General features: G+C 43.0%; 1 protein-coding gene across 3 annotated transcripts in view; it reads right to left on the bottom strand.

Annotated features, from left to right (window-relative positions):
• PCSK5 (proprotein convertase subtilisin/kexin type 5) overlaps positions 1–18605 on the bottom strand; it is a 767735-nt gene that overhangs the window by 187074 nt on the left and 562056 nt on the right. For 2 of the 3 annotated variants that reach the window (XM_033926861.1, XM_033926868.1), the window contains exon 20: positions 13963–14078. In XM_033926861.1, the coding sequence (XP_033782752.1) occupies positions 13963–14078 (116 nt within the window). Of the gene's footprint in view, positions 1–9698; positions 10052–13962; positions 14079–18605 lie in introns of those variants that run through there. The other variant, XM_033926878.1, reaches the window with a different exon arrangement.

Genomic DNA, 18605 nt, shown 5'->3' with positions numbered 1-18605 from the left:
CGCAGTAATTTTTTGAATGACAAAATTAGTGCATGGCTATTCATTTGGAAAATGGTGAAATGTGCCACTTTCTGGCCGAGGCACACATGGCCTTAGCGTGCAGGTAAGACCTATCTATTATAGCATGGCCATCCTTGGATTATAGCAGGGACCGGCACACGGTAACAAAATAGGCCCTGGCGTGCTTCCACAAATGGGAGGAAGACCTGTACAGGTGGGCTTACCATAAAATGCAATGGTCAGAATGGCACAAAACAGAAAACAGGAAAGCTTTCCATAGGTTCCTTTATTGCCCCTTCAAGATTGTTAGGAAAATAAAGCAGGTCATATTTTGACAACAAAAAACCCACAAGGTTTTCCTGGCCCAGCTGAGCAGGCCAATCACAGAATCCTTACCCCAAATGTCCTGGTAAGTTTAAACTATTTTCACACACAAAAAAAAATAAATCCAAAAAGAAAAACCAAGAGTCCATCAGCCCAGTTCTTACAGTCCTTAATCCAACCAAGACACAAAAATTAACAGGTTAGCCTCAAGGTACTACAAAGCCCCTCTCCTCTGATTACATTAGGAGAGAGAGATTGGTGAGTCTCCAAAAATAGGCACTTTAAAAAGCACTTCAAAATGCAACCCTCAAGACCCACTCCAATGATGTCAGGCAAACTCAAGCCCCCAATCTCTACAGTTCTTGCATACATTAAAGGCTTTAACTTTTCAGGAGAACACAGTTCTTAAGCCTGTTTAACTCCAGTAGTGCTTCTGCCTGCAGCGGCAGCCATTTTGAAAGAACAAAAAACATCCAGAAAAAAAAAGATTCATCTCACTGGAAAGTTTAAAAAGCAAAACGTTTGCTCAGGGAAAAAAAACCCCTTGGCAAAGGCAACCAAGCAGTTTTAACTCACTTCCATATCCTCAAAAGTGTTTGTTCAGATAAGACACCCAATTCTATGGCCTCTGGTGCATTTTCCTCTACTAGCTCATTTCCTTCTTCAGGCAACAGTTTTTCAATGTCCTCTGGCTGTTGGGACTGCAGAGGCTACTCCTGCATGGGAGCTTCTCTGGGCTGCCTTTTCCAGTGAGACTTCCAATCTTCCTGGGCTGTGGAGCCTCACCCAGCCCTGTGTGGGAGATGGTCACGGCTTTGCTCTGACTGCCTCTCTGCCTGTTTAGCCAGCAATTTCAAGATGGTAGAACTTAAAGGGGCAGAGCCCTGTTTTACCTGGCTGTGCTTTATGTGGAATGAAGGCAGTGTTCTGCCTGTAGGCTCAGCATAGTGACTGGATGGTGACTGGATTCTTGATTATGCCAGTCAGAATCACATTGATCAGCTCTAACCAGCTTAATAGGGGTATTTCTGCGTGCTTTAACTGGCACAAGGCTAGAGTGGGAGTCGGACTTTTGACACTATGGGGTGCACTAGGGACATTTTTGCCATGGCTTAATAAAAGGACCCCTAAACTTTTTCCTCCTCAATGACATAAAATGGGGAAAAGATTCTTACTAACTCAGTCCCAAAAAATACATGACCTGCTGGGTGAATAGAAATAAGTTAAAAATGCATTTTCTCTGAACTGCCATTCTCCTTCCAAAAAAACAAAACAAAAAGCCCCCCAAAACAAATTCAATTATAATCTTATGAATTTCAACCAAAAATTGTTAAACATACTAATCAGTTAATGAGGTTTACAGCAGCAGATGGCTACAGGTGATTGGGAACAGTCTAAACTAAAACTAAACTAAAACTTAGTTTTATAGACCGGGTCTTCAAACAAAAGGAGCTCAACTCAGTTTACAGTAATTTAATACATAATACATAAACTTGACAAGGAAAGTAGACTAGAATAGTTAGTTTCCAAAATGTTTAGCAAACAAAAAGGTTTTCAGAGCTTTCTGGAATAAAGCAAAAGAACCTAAACTTCTTAATGTAAGCGGTAAAGCATTCCAGAATTTGGTTAATTTAAAAGCAAAAGAATGACTAAATTTCTTGAAGGTTCTTTTTTTACCACTGAGAGAAGGAAATGTAAGTTTCAATTTTTGAGAACTTCTGGCAAGATGAGATCTATGAACATTCCAGTCTAAAGGAATCAAAGTGATGAAAATGTCAAATAAGATCTTAAATGCAATACAAATGCACTTGAATTGAATTCTGAGATATACTGGGAGCTGATGCAATTCCTTGAACAGAGGGGTTACATGCTTTGCCTGATTCTATCTATGGATTTGGAGTTCTGAGCCCTCTTCATGCTAAGTAGGACTGTAGGTCCACAGAACTAGCATAACCCATCCTACATGAATCTGAAGGCATCTGTTTAGCTTACATCTTAGACAATGATCTAGAAAACAAATATTGTGGACAATAAAGAATGTACGTGTGATTCAGAAAACAACAAAAATATGAATATCTTCCCCTCCCCCCCAAGCAAACAAAAGAAGCATATTCATCCCTCATCATACATTTTAAAAATAAAAAAAAGAGAAAAACATACTGCCATAGCACAAACTTAGATAAAGGGCCCTAATTCTAACCTGAAATAAGGTTTTTCAGTTACCGTTTAAGTTTTGCCACAATTACCCCCCCCCTTTTTTTAACAAAACCGTAGTGCGGTTTTTAGCGCCAGCCACGGCGGTAACAGCGTGCGTTTTTTAGTGCCAGCCACAGCAGGAACAGCTTTGATTCTCATAGAATTCCTATGAGCGCCAGAGCTGGTACCATTGTGGCCAGTGCTAAAAAAAGTACTACGGTTTTGTAAAGTGGGGGAGGAGGGTTAGAGTAGTAACTGCAAAACCTCTATGTTAAAAGTTGGGGACATTCCCAGAGTCTTCCTATACGGTTAACACAAAATTATTTATTACATGATAATTGCACTGTAGAAAAAGCACAGTTACTTACCGTAACAGATGTTATCCAGGGACAGCAGGCAGCTATTCTCACATATGGGTGACATCATCCACGGAGCCCGGATGCGGACGCCTCACAAGCAGACTTGCTTGAAGAAACTCGAAGTTTCGAGTCACCCGCATGCGCGAGTGCCTTCCCGCCCAGCACAGGGCGCGTCTCCTCAGTTCAGATAGCTAGCAGAGAAGCCAACAAGGGGAGGTGAGTGGGTTGTGAGAATAGCTGCCTGCTGTCCCTGGATAACACCTGTTACGGTAAGTAACTGTGCTTTATCCCAGGACAAGCAGGCAGGTATTCTCACATATGGGTGACCTCCAAGCTAACCAGAATGGGATGGTGGGAGTGTTGACAATTTAGGAGAATAAATTTTGTAATACTGTTTGGCCAAACTGTCCATCCCGTCTGGAGAAAGTATGCAGACAATAGTGAGAAGTGAAGGTATGAACCGAGGACCAAGTAGCAGCCTTGCAAATTTTCTCAATAGGTGTTGATCTGAGGAAAGCTACTGAAGCTGCCATTGCCCTGACTTTATGGGCTGTGACTTTACTGTGAAGGGGTAATCCAGCCTGGGCAAGCAGAACGAGATACAAGCCGCCATCTAGTTGGAGATGGTACGCTTAGAAATAGGATGTCCCAACTTATTTGGATCGAAGGAGACAAAAAGTTGAGGAGCAGTTCTGTGTGGTTTTGTGTGTTCCAAGTAAAAGGCCAAAGCACATTTACAGTCCAGAGTATGAAGAGCTGATTCTCCAGGGTGAGAATGAGGCTTTGGAAAAAACACTGGAAGTACGATGGATTGGTTGAGATGAAATTCTGAGACCACTTTAGGTAGGAATTTAGGATGAGTACGATGAACCACTATGTCTTGATGGAACACAATGAATGGTGGGTCAGTAACCAAAGCTTGCATCTCACTGACTCGTTGAGCAGAAGTGAGGGCAATGAGAAACACCACTTTCCAAGTGAGATACTTCAGATGAGCCTTATCAATTGGTTCAAATGGAGGCTTCACGAGTTGAGTAAGGACAACATTGAGGTCTAAAACCACAGGAGGCGGTTTGAGAAGAGGTTTGACATTGAAAAGTCCTTTCATGAATCTGGAAACCACTGGATGAGCAGAGAGAGGTTTCCCTTCAATAGGCTGATGAAAAGAAACATAGAAACATAGAAAATTGACGGCAGATAAGGGCTACAGCCCATCAAGTCTGCCCACCCTATTGACCCTCCCTATTAAGTCTAATGACCCCCTTGTAATTATACTTCCACTCTACTGACCCGCTCTTTCAAGTCTATACCTTAGTGACCCTATCCCTTGGCCGCAATTGCACTGAGATGAACTCGTATAGAAGTAGACTTGAGGCCAGAATTGGATAAGTACAAAAGATAATCCAAAACAGAAGATAAGGAGGAAAGCTGAGGCTCCTTATGATGAGAAAAACACCATGGAGAAAATCTAGTCCATTTTTGGTGATAGCATTGTCTAGTGGTAAGTTTTCTAGAAGCTTCTAAAACGTCTCTTACAGATTGAGAAAACTGAAGAAGGGTTATGTTGAGAGGTACCAGGCTGTCAGGTGTAGAGACTGCAGGTTGGGATGAAGCAGAGATCCTTGACTCTGTGTAAGCAGAGAAGGAAAAACTGGTAGAAGGTATGGCTCCCTGCTGCTGAGTTGAAGTAGAAGGGAATACCAGGGTTGTCTCGGCCACCGAGGAGCGATTAGAATCATGGTGGCATGATCATTCTTCAACTTGAACAGAGTCTTGAGAATGAGAGGAAATGGAGGAAAAGCGTAGAGGAAAAGATTTGTCCATTCCAAAAGAAAAGCCTCTGTCTCGAGGCAGTGAGGAGAGTATATCCTGGAGCAGAAATGAGGCAGTTTGTAGTTGTGGGGAGCTGCAAAGAGGTCTATCTGTGGCATTCCCCACTGGGAAAAAATGTGATGAAGAGGCGAGGAATGGAGAGTCCATTCGTGAGGTTACAGAAGACGACTCAAGTTGTACGCCAAGCAATTCTTTGCCCCTTGAATGTAGACAGCTTTGAGGAAGGTGTTGTGGCGGATTGCCCAGTCCCAAACCGCCAGAGCTTCTTGACAAAGGGAGGCAGACCCTGTCCCTCCCTGTTTGACATAATACCTGGCGACTTGGTTGTCCGTGCGAATGAGGACTACTGTGTCGTGAAGTAGTTGTTGAAAAGCATGGAGAGCTCTGAGGATTGCTCTGAGTTCCAACTGATTTATATGACACTGACGATCCGTACTGGTCCAGAGGCCTTGAGTACGGAGACCGTCAAGATGAGTGCCCCAAGCGTAGGTCAAAGAGTCTGTCGTAAGGACCTTCTGATGAGGGGGCATTTGAAAAAGCAAGCCTCTGGAAAGATTGGAAGAGAGAATCCACCAACGGAGAGACTGCTTCAAAGAAGGAGTTACTGTGATGTGTCGAGAAAGAGGATCGGAAACCTGCATCCATTGAGATGCTAGGGTCCATTGGAATTCTGAGGTGAAGTTTGGCAAAAGGAGTCACGTGTACTGTGGAGGCCATGTGACCCAGAAGACCATCATGTGTCTGGCTGAGATGGAAGAGCGGGAAGACACTGTGTGACAGAGTTAAAGAAGAGCTTCCAGACGTTGTTGTGGAAGGAATGCTCTGAGTTGGACAGTGTCCAGAACAGCTCCTATGAATTGTAGATTCTGTGAGGGCTGAAGTTGAGATTTGGGAAAGTTGATTTCGAATCCCAAACTCTGGAGGAACCAGGTAGTCCATTGGGTCGCTACAACAACCCCTTGAGATGTGGAATCTTTGATGAGCCAGTCGTCGAGGTAAGGAAATACCTGAAGACCATGATTCCTGAGAGCTGCTGCTACTACCACTACCAGGCACTTGGTGAACACTCTGGGAGACGAGGCAAGGCCGAAGGGTAGTACTCTGTATTGATAATGCAGATTCCCCACCCGAAATCTGAAGTATTGACGGGAGGCCGGATGAATGGGAATATGAGTGTAGGCCTCCTTGAGATCCAGAGAGCATAACCAGTCGTTCTGTTCGAGAAGGGGATAAAGGGATGCCAGGGACAACATGCAAAACTTTTCTTTGACTAGAAATTTGTTGAGATCCCTGAGATGCAGAATGGATCGCAGATCGCCCGTCTTCTACAGAACAAGGAAGTAACGGGAGTAAAAACCCCTGTTCTGCTGTTCCAAGGGAACTGATTCGATGTCATGGAGATGAAGCAGAGCTTGAGCTTCCTGAAGAAGAAGGGCGGTCTGGGATGGATTGGAAGGATACTCTCTTGGCGGAAGCTCTGGTGGAATCTGAGTGAAATGAAGAGAGTATCATTCCCTGATGATGGTAAGCACCCAGAGATTGGATGTAATTAACGTCCATTGGTTGTAAAAATGATGGAGACGACCTCCTATAGGGGGAAAAAGAGACAGAGACAGAACGGTGGAGGTTATGCTCTGTTGTAAACAGTCAAAAAGGCTGAAAAGCCTTAGGTGCAGCAGTAGGGTGAGGTTTCTGTTGCTTCTGAAGTTGCTGTTTTATCAGAGGAGGGCGAGTATAAGGAGCCGGCTTCAGAGCAAAACGCCTTTCACAGATAACAGCAGGGTGTGCAGGCTTGGCAGGAGCTGGCTTCGATTTAGGTCTGACTATTGAAGCAAATGATTTTTCATGGTCAGATAATTTTTTGGTAGCTGCCTCGATGGATTCATCAAAGAGGTCATTGCCCTGACAAGGAATGTTAGCTAAGTGGTCTTGAATGTTAGGGTCCATGTTAATGGTACGAAGCCAGGCAAGACAACGCATGGCCACAGAGCAAGCAGCCGCTCTGGCAGATAATTCGAAGGCATCATAAGATGATTGGAGGAGATGCAGATGTAATTGAGAGAAAGAAGCAATGACTTCTTGAAACTCAAAATGCATTGGGTTATCCAAATAAGCCAAAAACTTTGGTAGAAGAGAAAGAAGAAATTAAAAATAAGTTATGAAATAAAAATTATAATTGAGGACTTTAGAGTATATCATAGCATTCTGGTAGATGCGACGTCCAAACTTGTCCATAGTTTTTCCTTCCCGTCCAGGAGGAACTGTGGCATAGACCTTGGAAGGATGGGATCTCTTCAAGGATGATTCAACCAGCAGGGATTGATGAGATAACTGTGAGTTGTCAAACCCTTTGCGGTGCACAGTTTTATACCTCGAGTCCTGTTTCCCTGGAACTGCTGGTATGGAAAAAGGTGTCTCCATGCATCGAGCAAAAGTCTGATTCAAAAGCTTATGAAGTGGAAGCTTAAGACACTCTGCCGGAGGGTGAGGAAGATGCATGTCTTCTAGATACTCTTTAGAATATTTGGAGCCAGTGTCCAATTGAACATTCAAGTCTACAGCCATCTGTCGCAGGAAAGATGAGAAAGATAGCTGATCTGCCAATGCTTTGCCTCGAGAGGGACTCGAGGATGTCGAGGCAGCCTGTGTCGAAGAAGAAACTTCGGCATGGAAAAAAGCATCAAAGAAGCCTGGTGACTTGGACGAGGCAATCGAAACCGGAATATCCTCAAGGTCCGGCATCAGAGACATCGAAGGAGGGGTCAGTGGTCTGGTCGAGGATGGAGTAGATCGAGGCTTCGAGGAAGATGGTCTGTCCTGAGAAGAACGATGCCTGGAAGGATGCCTCGATGAAGGCCTCGAACGGTGATGAGAACTGTGTCTGGAACCAGATCTCGAGGATCGAGGAGATTTCGTCTCGGAGACACAAGCAGCCGATGCCCAAGTATGAATAGGGCTAGAGGCTGTAGAGCGAAGCTCCAGAGGCTTGGTGGTGGAACCTCGATGCACTCTCAAAGACTCTGCTCCTTGTTTAGAGTGTGAGGATTCTTGTCGATGCACTCGCAAAGAATCTGCTCCTTGCTTTTTGGGCTTGGCTGGCAGACCAGACACTTGCAGAGACTCTGCTCCCTGCAAAGAGTGTGGAAGTTCAGACTGGGGCATAGGAAGCGGCTCGACCTCGCAGGAGTCTGCTGAATGCCCAGGCTGGATAAGAGGAAGCAGTTTAGGTCCCATGTTAGTAAGGAACTGGATAAACTGCTTCTCTAAAATGGTCTGGAAAGAAGCCAGCAAGGATGGATCCGCGTCTGAAACCAGACTACCTGCTTTGGCTAGAGGTTCCTTCGAGGTAGTGTGAGTATGTTTCGACTTAGAAGTCTTGGACACTTTAATCACTACCGGTGAAACCGACTGCTGAGCTATCTGACCTGAGGAAACAGGGGAAGATACAGCAGGTGACGTCGAAGCAAGAGCCGCTGCAAACGATGAAGGTCTGATGAGGCTCGAGGTGGAAGCAGGAGGCGCCGAAAGAGCTTTGATGGAAGTTGAGTCCGAAGATGCTTTCGAAGTCGAGGGATCAGTAGGAGACTCCATTTCGAAAAGCTTGTCCACTAGAATCTTGAAAGCACGAGGCTGAAGTGTTTGGCAAGGCAGGCACGACTTAGGTTGATGTTTCGGCCCAAGGCACTTGAGGCAGCGGCTGTGAGGGTCCTTGAGAGAGATCGCGCGCTGACACTTGCTACACCTCTTAAAGCCTGTAGCAGGCCGGGACATAGGCAGAAAAATAGCTGCCGCAAAGTCGAAGCCCTCGGGCTGCGGCCGAGTGGCCCGTCCCGGAAAACAAACGGAAGAATGAAAAAAATATATATATTTTTAAAAAATAAAATATAAGAAAGAAACTAAAACCGATTCGTGAAAAAAACAACACAAACCGCGGTCGAGAGAAGGCGAAAAGTGAACGAAGTTAAAGACGGACTTCTCAGCTTCGCGGAAAAATGAGAACTGAGGAGATGCACCCTGTGCTGGGCGGGAAGGCACTCGCGCATGCGCGGTGCAGGCGACTCGAAACTTCGAGTTTCTTCAAGCAAGTCTGCTTGTGAGGCGTCCGCATCCGGGCTCCGTGGATGACGTCACCATATGTGAGAATACCTGCCTGCTTGTCCTGGGATAATGCAATGTAGTTGGTTAAATGTATTGAGATGGCATTAACTATACAATTAACTATATTAATTTCAGTGTTAGGAAACAGCAATCACCTCTGTGTTGACTGTTAGGTGTAGTCCCTGTCTATTCTTTACGCTATTCCATGCTGATGGCTAAGGCACTGCATTAACTGTTAAACTTGGTAGCCGATTTAGCGTGCGCTAAATGCTAACGCGTCCATTATATTCTGTGGATGAGTTAGCATTTAGTGCACGCTAAATCAGCTAGCGTGTCTTAGTAAAAGACCTCCTAAGGGCCTTTTTACAAAAGCTTAGTGTGCGCTAAATGCTAAGAAGTCTATAGGTATAAATTGGGCTTCTTAGCATATAGCATGCACTAATTCCATTAATGCATGCTAAGCTTTAGTAAATGGGTCCTTATTTAGACCTTGTTATGCAAAATGCAGACTACTATCTTACTGATCAGTGATCCCGAATCCAAGTAGAATTGGTTTTCTCATTATCACCCCAATTATTCATTTAAATGCATGCAAAAATAGAAGACTTAATAATACAAGCAGCTTTAAAAAAAAAAAAAAATCCATATAAACTCATGTCTTTATCCACGAAACAGATCTTTAAGACATTTTGGAGAGAAAACATAATTTAAAAAATAGAGACCCACCAAACAAAAAGAAAAACTCAAACAAAATATATATATATACCGTATACAAAAAAAAAAAAAAAAAGCAACAATACCCTTTAGTTGACAAGAAAATGACTTGTTACTTTAACCTTTATTTTGGCTTTGAACGCTTTGGTCACACAATACTGACGCTGCAATCCCAGGTGTTTTAACTCAAAACACCCAGTTATAAAAAGGTAGGCTGGTTGTATTTTTTTTTTGTTCCATTTATAGTCCCGACAAAACAGTTCACCATCTCCCCTCTGCCAAAGTGGTGAAGAGCAGGAGAGAAGCAATTGGCCTTTTAATAATAATAATAATAATAATAATAATTATATTAATAATAGGAAATAATCTATGAGTCTACAGGAAGGCAGGGGGACTTTAGGGGAACCTATTTCACCCTTTGAGGGTGCATGTTCTGCAGCAAAGTTGCTGGAGTACTTTGCGCTGGCACAGATTGTTCTTTTTCACTAGCATGCAGAAGCCACCCTCTGCCCAAGACTCTTCCGTGGCTTTCCCAGAGGATAGTGGTAGAGTTAAATCAAACAAACAAAAAAAAAAATGAAAGGAGGGGGAAGGAGTTGAAGAGGATGATGGACACAGAGGAAGGTTTCATTGGTCAGAACAAGGCAGATTTGATGGAAGAGATCATTCACAGGAGCAGGAGACAGTAGGAAATTGGGTCCGTCATTCAACAGCATTTTTTTCCATGGTTCAACAGGAAGGAATATAGCAGTCCAACAAGGATTGATTGGTATCCATTTATGAAAGGAAAAAAGAAAGATCAGAAAAGAATAATTAAAAAACAGAAATTTCACATAGAAGTCTAAATCTGGATCAAAAAGGTACAGTACAAATTGCAGCAGGGAAAGAAAAGGAAATATATTCACAGTTCATGCATTTGCATTAGCATTTAGTCGAACTTTAATACTTATTAACATTCAGGGCCAGATTCTCTAAGCTCTGACACCATGGTAAAAAAATACTGTGGAGGAAGTGATTTTTGTTTTACAGCATAATAGCATGCAAATTACATGCATGCTATTTGTGTGGAGAATCGCCGGTAAAGGGGGAGGAATAGTACCTGGCACTTGCTCAGAAGAGCAATCGCTAGTACAGCTCCTGTCTGCAAAAACAAACCAACAAAAAAAGCAGCTCCTGCTCTCCCTGCCTGAACCGGCAAACAGGGAGATCAGGGACTGATTTTTTTTAATGGGTGCTGCTGTTGTACATGCACAACACACACACACACAAGAGCTGTGCCTATAACCCCACTCTCCTCCCGATGCTGGAAACCCTCCACACCCCTGACATCGGGGTACTTTTTTTTTTAAGCTCAACAGGAAGATGCCCATTCCCTCCTACTGCAGGGTCAGGGACTTCCCATGCCGAGGGACACCCCTGACAGCAAGCTCCACCCCCCAACAACTCCCACTGCACCAAGCCCCTAAGATGAAACCCTGGTGGTTTAGTAGGCCGTTCCCCCTCAACCCCCCTCATACCTTTTTTAGAAGACCAGCAGGAGGGATGTTTACTCCATCTTGCCGGTAGACCTGCCTTTTCAAAATGGCAAGCCTTCCCCTTCCCAGTGCATCCTGGGATGCACTGGTAGTGGCCTAAGGTCCTGATTAGCTCGGGCACCTAAACCCCTCCCCCTAGTGGCCTTCAGAGGAGCCTTAGGCGCCTGAGCCAATCACAGTCTTAGGCCTCTCCCAGTGCATCCCAGGATGCATCAGGGAGGGGAAGGCCCACCATTTTAAATAGGTGGGTCTGCCAGAAGGAGGGAGTGAGCATCCCTCTTGCCGGTTTTCTAAAAAAGGTATGGGGAGAGTTGGGAGGCAGCCCATTTGACCACTTGGGGTTTGGCATGGTGCGGGGTTGTCATGGGGGTCCTCCAGCATGGGGGGGTCCCCGATCCTGCATCAGGAGGGAGTGGACATCGATACCGACAGGAAAATAAAGCTCAGACCCTTCTGGTAAATATCTTGAGAATCACCCAGAGAACTCATTTTAATATTAATGACCTTGTTGTACTACATTTGCATAGTACAATCAGAGACTGCTAGAAAGCACAGAAAAGATCACGATGAGCCATTTTGATAATCAGGATAACTGGTTTAGCGCCATCATCAATTCACGGTGACTAGAGAATCTGGGCATCAGTCCATCACTTGCAAATCCCTGTGGGTCTATCTTTCTCAAATTAAAAGTCAAAGCTTTCATTTTGAGTCTACATGAAAGTAAGCCTCCGTCTTGAATCAATCTTGTCAATACATGCTCTAGATTTCATTTAGTTAACACAGTTCAAGATAGCAAGTTCCTTTTCATCCCTATTTACCAGGACTTCAATCCCATCAGAATCCACCTCAGCCTTGTTATCCCTCAGGCTGGTTATGGGCATTCTAATATGCCCTAAGCAATGCTTCCTATGGCCTGTGAATAAGAGGTTTAGTGGCAATAATCATGATGTCCACTAGTTCCTTTCTAGGTTATCAGGCTGAGCTTCATATTTACGTATACAACACAAAATGAACTTTGGATCATGTTGTCTAGAACTAGATTGTTGTCTAAACTTGACGTACAAACCACTTTTCTAAGTGAAAACAGCAAAAAAACAACCCCCTCCCAAAAAAAACCCACCACAACAAAAACAAGAGCCCCTGTATAATATGTACATCAAAATATGTATGTAATGATGTATATACATCAAAATATGATGTATAAACCATGCCAGGTATGATAGTTAATTCTTCTTTATAGTTATAGATGAGGAATCTTTTGAGCTCTTATGTTATTATGGGGCTCATTTTCCAAAACAGAAAAATGTCCAAAAGACGTCATAAAGTGGCACTTGGATGTTTGGATCGCCAAAAAGTCCAAATCACCATTTTCGAAACCTACTTTCTAGACAGTTTTATATACTGTTTTTCAGTAGTGTGTCTGTTTCATGACAGTGTGTTAGAGATGTGTTTTGGGTGGGCTTAGGACAAATGTTTTGCAGCAATAAACATTTTAGAAAACATCCAGAGCAACACTAGACATTTGGGGCTGGGCCTGTTTTAAAAATACAGGTAAGTACCAAAAAGGTGCCCAACTGACCACTGAAGGGCTGAAGGCATGGTCCTCCCATATTCCCCCAGTAGTCACTGACCCCCCCTCCCACCCTCCAAAGATGTAGATACCTCTCTCTATGGCCATGCCTGTTAGAGCAGCAATCAGGTCTCTGGAGTAGCCTGGTAGTCAGTACAGTGGACCCAGGCCCATATCCTGCACTAACTAGTACACTTGTGGTGGAAAGTGTATGCCCACCAAAAACCTACTGCACTGATCTACAGATGACACTTGCAGCCACAAATGCTATTGGGATGGTAGGCAGGTGGGTACAGTAAGTTTTGGAAGGCACAGCATACAACATAAGGAGGTTATGGTAAGAGGTGTACCTGGCACCCTTTATGTGACATTCATTGCAGTGCCCACTAAGGTGCTGTGCTAACATGTCTGTATGGCCAGTCTACTAAAATGCTGGCCCCTCCTACCTCCCACTGGCTTCTTTTGTGCATTTTTCTTTTGGATGTTTGTTTTTCAAAAATGTTTTGCGGTTTTGAAAATGGCCGCTTTCTCTACCCAATTTTTGGACATATTCACAAAATGTCCAAAGTCAGATTTAGACATCATATTGAAAATGACCCTCTATGTAATCTTTATTCAGCAATTGTTGCGACATAAGGGTATCTGAGCTTATGTAACTTGTTTTTATAGTCTTGATTGAAGACTGCTGACAATATACCATTTTGTGGTTACAATTTCTCCTATCTCTCCCCCCTTCACTTCCAAATTTAAGGATTTCTTTGCTACCAAAGAGGACACCAAATACACAGTTTCCAAATACTAAAGAATTACATTATGACATATTTACATGTCTGAATTTCATTATTCACTGTAAAATATTTACACAGTATTCTTATCTAACTGATTTTGTTTATCTTTAGTGATTTGCTTCAATAAAATTTATTTGGATGCTTGTACACATCTCAATATAGCCATAAAAAAAGAAGTAATTTTTAATTCCTGAGCAAGTAGGTCTTGTGTAAGAAACACAACTGGGGAAATTGACTGTTTCATTCCCTCAGGAACTCTTTAATTATTATATTCAATAAAGAACTCCATTTAGATATGGTAGTTATATCTTCATGGTTGCTCATGAGCAGTTATTTTCTTTGTAATTTTGCTTTCCAGTATTGGTCTTTGTGCCTCTCCCCCCTCATTTGGCTCATTTTTCTCTTTTGAAACAATTTTTACAATAGCAAGCAATCACAAATACATTAAAATAAATTGCAATCAATACCATGAGACTCTACTTTTGAGGCAAATTTTAAAAAATATAAAAAGCTTGTGTTGCACATGGAGTTAAAAATGGACTTACCATCTCTACAAACTGTTCCAGCCAAGCAGACACCTGCCTCTAAAATATAACCATTTGGACAGCTTGTACAGTTCTTCTCTCCTGGACCACCGCATTTTAAGCAGCTGGCATCACACCTTAGAAAAAGTCAGAAACCATCAGAGCGAAGACAGGAAGAGAAAATCTGGATGGTTCCACATTACAGTAGTACATGAGAATCATATTTGGTTGCATCCCATACAAATCATTCAACCCACACCTCAAAACCAATTTATCACTTTTTGACTAAAATAACATTTACATAAGCAAATTACCTGTTGAAAAAGATCTCTTAGAGAGACTTACTTGTGGAGGAGTTAGCATTTTTTGACCTCTTCTAGGTTACTGACACAACAAGTACCGGTAATAATGAAATGTAAACTTAGGATATTTGGAGCCCCATTTTACATAGAACAGACTCGAATTAGGTTGGGATACACTCAATTCCAGTGGAATTTTAGAAAACTTTCTAAATTAGCTGCAGACGAGCAAATATATTTGCCAGGAACTGCCATGGGAGCTGCCATTTTTCACATGTACAGTATATGTTAAAAATTTCAACCACATGAACTTGGTAGCTTCCACGTGGGGACTATCTGCACTTTCACAGGGAAGTGGCGGTTTCACAACTTTTATGTGTAACACACTTTGTACATGCTTCATTTTACAAACCTACACATGTAGATGCCATCAATTAAGTAAGGAAGCCACCATTTCAACTTGGTTGCATTTGGGAGACAAACTACACAAGATGAATGAGAACGACCCCTTTGATTCTCTTTCTAAAAATGGAAAAAAACATGTGCACAAAGTACCTCCCTTGAAATCTCTGTATGGTGTCATCTCTGCATGTTAAAAGAGTGGCTTTCTGAAATCTTACCCATAGGAGGCACCTGGGTCAACAGGAGTCTTAGGCCTCCTTGCCAGTGTATCCTGGAATGCAGTGGGAGTGGCCTAATACTCCAATCGGCCAGATACCTAAGGCCCCACCCAATCAGAGTCTTAGGCTACTCCCACTGCATCCCAGGATGCACTGGGAAGAAGGCCTAAGACTCTCATTGGCCCAGTTGCCTAAGGTCCTCCTATAGGAGGGGCCTTAGGTATGTGGGATAATCAGAGCTTTACACCCCACCCCAGTGCATCCCAGAATGCACCAGGAAGGGGAAGATCTGTCATATTGGAGTGGCAGGCCTACCGGCTGAGGTTGTATGCATTCCTTTCTCCAGACTTTCATTTTAAAAGGTACATGGGGGTTTGGGGGGAGTGTCACTGGGTGGGCTCTGGAGGGAGGGTGTCACTGGGTGGGTATCCCTTCTGCTGGGAGGGGGGGTTTGTTGGGAGGGGGGGTTCAGGGTTGGCAGTGGGAGTGGGCATTCATCCTGCCGTGGACATTCGCAGGGGGTTTGGGGGTGACAGTAGGAGGGAGTGGGCCGCTCAGGAAGATTTCCTAGACGCGATCAGCTAATGGCAAGGGATCAGGTGCGATTCTCTAACCAGCACCTGTGACATGGGAGACGGTTAGAGAATCAAGGTGGTCAGGCAGGGATAGGCGTCTGTATAAGGTAAATGCAATTCTGTATAGGACGCCAGTTTGTGAGTTTCAACCACTTCTTAGGCGGCTGCTGAGACTGGCATCCTATACAGAATTTCCCCTGTAGTGTCCAGCTTTTGCATCCGTAATTGACCGCTGAGAAAATGAGTGCATGGAGAAGTCTATAAATCTTTATTCATTTTCTTATGTTACAACAAGTGTTCCAAATAATCTCATTAGAAGCTTGAATATACACACTTGATTAACTCATATATTAACATCAAATTTAACATTTCTTTAGAAAATTAATATTATATAAAGTTATAATATTATGTAAAAAAAAATTTAAATTTATATAATTGTTATTGAATATAATAATCCCTACCCATCTTTCCCTCCCAATCAATAATACATAAAATCAACTTTATTGTGAATTTATTCAAATAATAATATAGTATGTAATAATCATAAATAAAATCCCTCCCCATTCCCCTCTATTCAATTTTCTTATCATGGGAAAAGTTAATCATTCATTATAGAAATTTGTTAATGGTCTCCAGACTTTTTCAAATTTTATTCATGCATGGAGAAGTCTGATTTTTGTTTGGAGTGTTATTTGGGTTGGTTTATTTATTTATATCCAACCCTTACCCAGGGCGGGTTACAAAATTACATACAAAATTGACAATAAATACATAAACAAGACACTATTAACAGCCCAATGCAAAAATACAAAAATAAATTACATAGAAGACCAGAACCTTTCCTAGTCTTTAAATACTTTGTCAAGAGCCTTCATTGAAGAGCAACCCAGTGCTAGTCTTCAGAGTATTTCTTCCCTGCTTGTTGCTTCTTTGTTTACGAAAGAGTCCTCAAGATCAAAATCTTCATCATTTTCCATGTTCATGATCTTCATCTTGTTTATGTTCAGTTCTCTCATATTATGACTTACACACGTATAAATGCTGCAATTTACACATGGATATATATGTTCCTATAATAACACTAGTGCACTAGTGACAATATATATCACTAGTGCACTAGTGACAATATATATCACTAGTGATATATATGTTCCTATAATAACACTAGTGCTCTAGTGACAAAGGTATATATACTATATGTGTACATACTGTATGTATCAGTATTTCTGTAAGAACCTGCTTTAACCAGAGCTCTCAAGTAAAGATGGGTATGTGAATCTTGCATTCTGACTAGTCAGTTGTTAATCAGCTCACTAAAGATTGCTACAGTTATTCAGAAACTGGAAACACTTTTCCTTAAGAGGTATTTCAGAAGACAGATATGACTCACCATTTTTACTCTCCACTAATTTGCCAGAAATCACTATAAGATGAAAGAAAATGCCTCATTCTCTGGCGAGCCTACATTAGCTTAACCACCACCGCCCACATCATCGGCACAAAACGCCTCCTGCTCATTGTCCATTCTTTGTCGCTGGATTGCTACCTCCCAAGCTCTGGGGTCCAGCTCCTTTCCTGAGCTCCCACCCTGTCCCTGCCCCTCCCCTAGGGTGGCAGGCTGCTCTTGTTCTAGTTGGCCTGTGTGGGAAAGGTTTACAGTTAGGGTCAGAAGAAGAAAAACGGGTTGCATTGTGGTGAAGCTGAGGATCAGAAGGCAGGAATGTGGACAGGTGTGTGGCCTTGTTTTGGGTCCAGGGAGCGATTGTTTGTTGCACAGGCTGAAGTTTTTTTGTTTGCAGTTTCAATCGATACCTTATCAACCTGGGACCCCTGATGAAGGCGTGTTAACTGAAACACGGACCGTGTCAGGTCCCTTTTTTTGTTTTAAGGTGGTAATGTTAACCGCATTCAGTTATTTGTTATAATAAATTTAGCCTGCATCATTGTACGTTTGTCTATAGTTTTTCTTTGTTTTGCGTCCGTATTTTATACTGCAGATCTTGTTGGTTTTCCTTCTGTTGTTTGTTCGGCACCAATGAAATGGCATAGCAGGGAACCCTGGAGAGTGGCCTGAAAAATGTGCATACAGTATGAGGTGGTGCAGGTTCAAAGGATGGATGGGGCTGCTGTAGACTAGGGATGTCTGGAAGCTACTAGGAGAACTTGTGGTTCCCCATGGTCCTTCTTGGTGATTGTGGGGGCCTCCCCTGGAGGATGACATGGTTGGGATTTGAGGTTAGGATTGTTAGGTTTGGGGACATGTATGTGTGGGGGACTCATGCTACAACTGGGGGGCCGAGTGGTGGGGGTAGCTTCGCACGAGGCCCTAATTGATGGCCATATTTTGAGGGGGGCAAGGGGTGGAGGGGATACATAGACATAGGTGGGGGTTCTCCACTATCCCCATGCACGAGAGCGGCCACTGCCTTGATCTTGTCCTTTTCGCTAATTCTTCAATTGCCAATTTCTCCGCCTCAATTCTTCTACTCTCTGACCATCATCTGATAACCTTTATGACTCAACACCCTCCTCTCCCCAGACACATTCGTTCCTCACCAATCGCCAATATATTTAGGAATCTTCATGTTACTGATCTGCGCATGCCATGGCCTCCCCCCTCTTCTCCAACACTATGCTATGTACAATTGTCAATGAAGCAGACTCTTATAATACTATTCTCTCCTCTGCTCTTGACACCCTTGCTCCGCCCAAGTCACATTCCATATGGTATGCCAAACTCCAGCTAACCGGTAAGATCCGCTATATATGTTCCTGTGCATGAACATGCCTTCTTCTTTATGGCTCTCTTCCTTTGGAAAAGCATGCCACTTGATTTGCATGCTTAGGGATTTCTCCGGAACTTTAAGACTTTTGAAGACATAGTTATTCTGGCTGATTTGGGCCTTGGATCTCCTCTCAGTGATCTGCAACCCTCCCTGTGAGATTGCTGCTAGTATTCTTAGTATGATTATAGTTTCTCTCCTTTCAACTAACGGAGTTCCCTTCCTCACCTACTTTTTTTTTAAATTCTCTAAACTGCTTAGTTCTGCGTGCCAGTTTTAGTACTACAGCTAGTGATGAAATAAATAAATAAGCCTAAATCTTTTTAAAATCCTGCTGTGCTAACCATTTTAACCACATTCTCTGGCAATGAATTCCACAGCTTACTG

Source organism: Geotrypetes seraphini, chromosome 1 (genome assembly GCF_902459505.1).
Source record: "Geotrypetes seraphini chromosome 1, aGeoSer1.1, whole genome shotgun sequence".
In the NCBI taxonomy this organism is placed as follows: Eukaryota; Metazoa; Chordata; class Amphibia; order Gymnophiona; family Dermophiidae; genus Geotrypetes; species Geotrypetes seraphini.
This window is presented reverse-complemented; position numbering and strand designations above follow the sequence as displayed.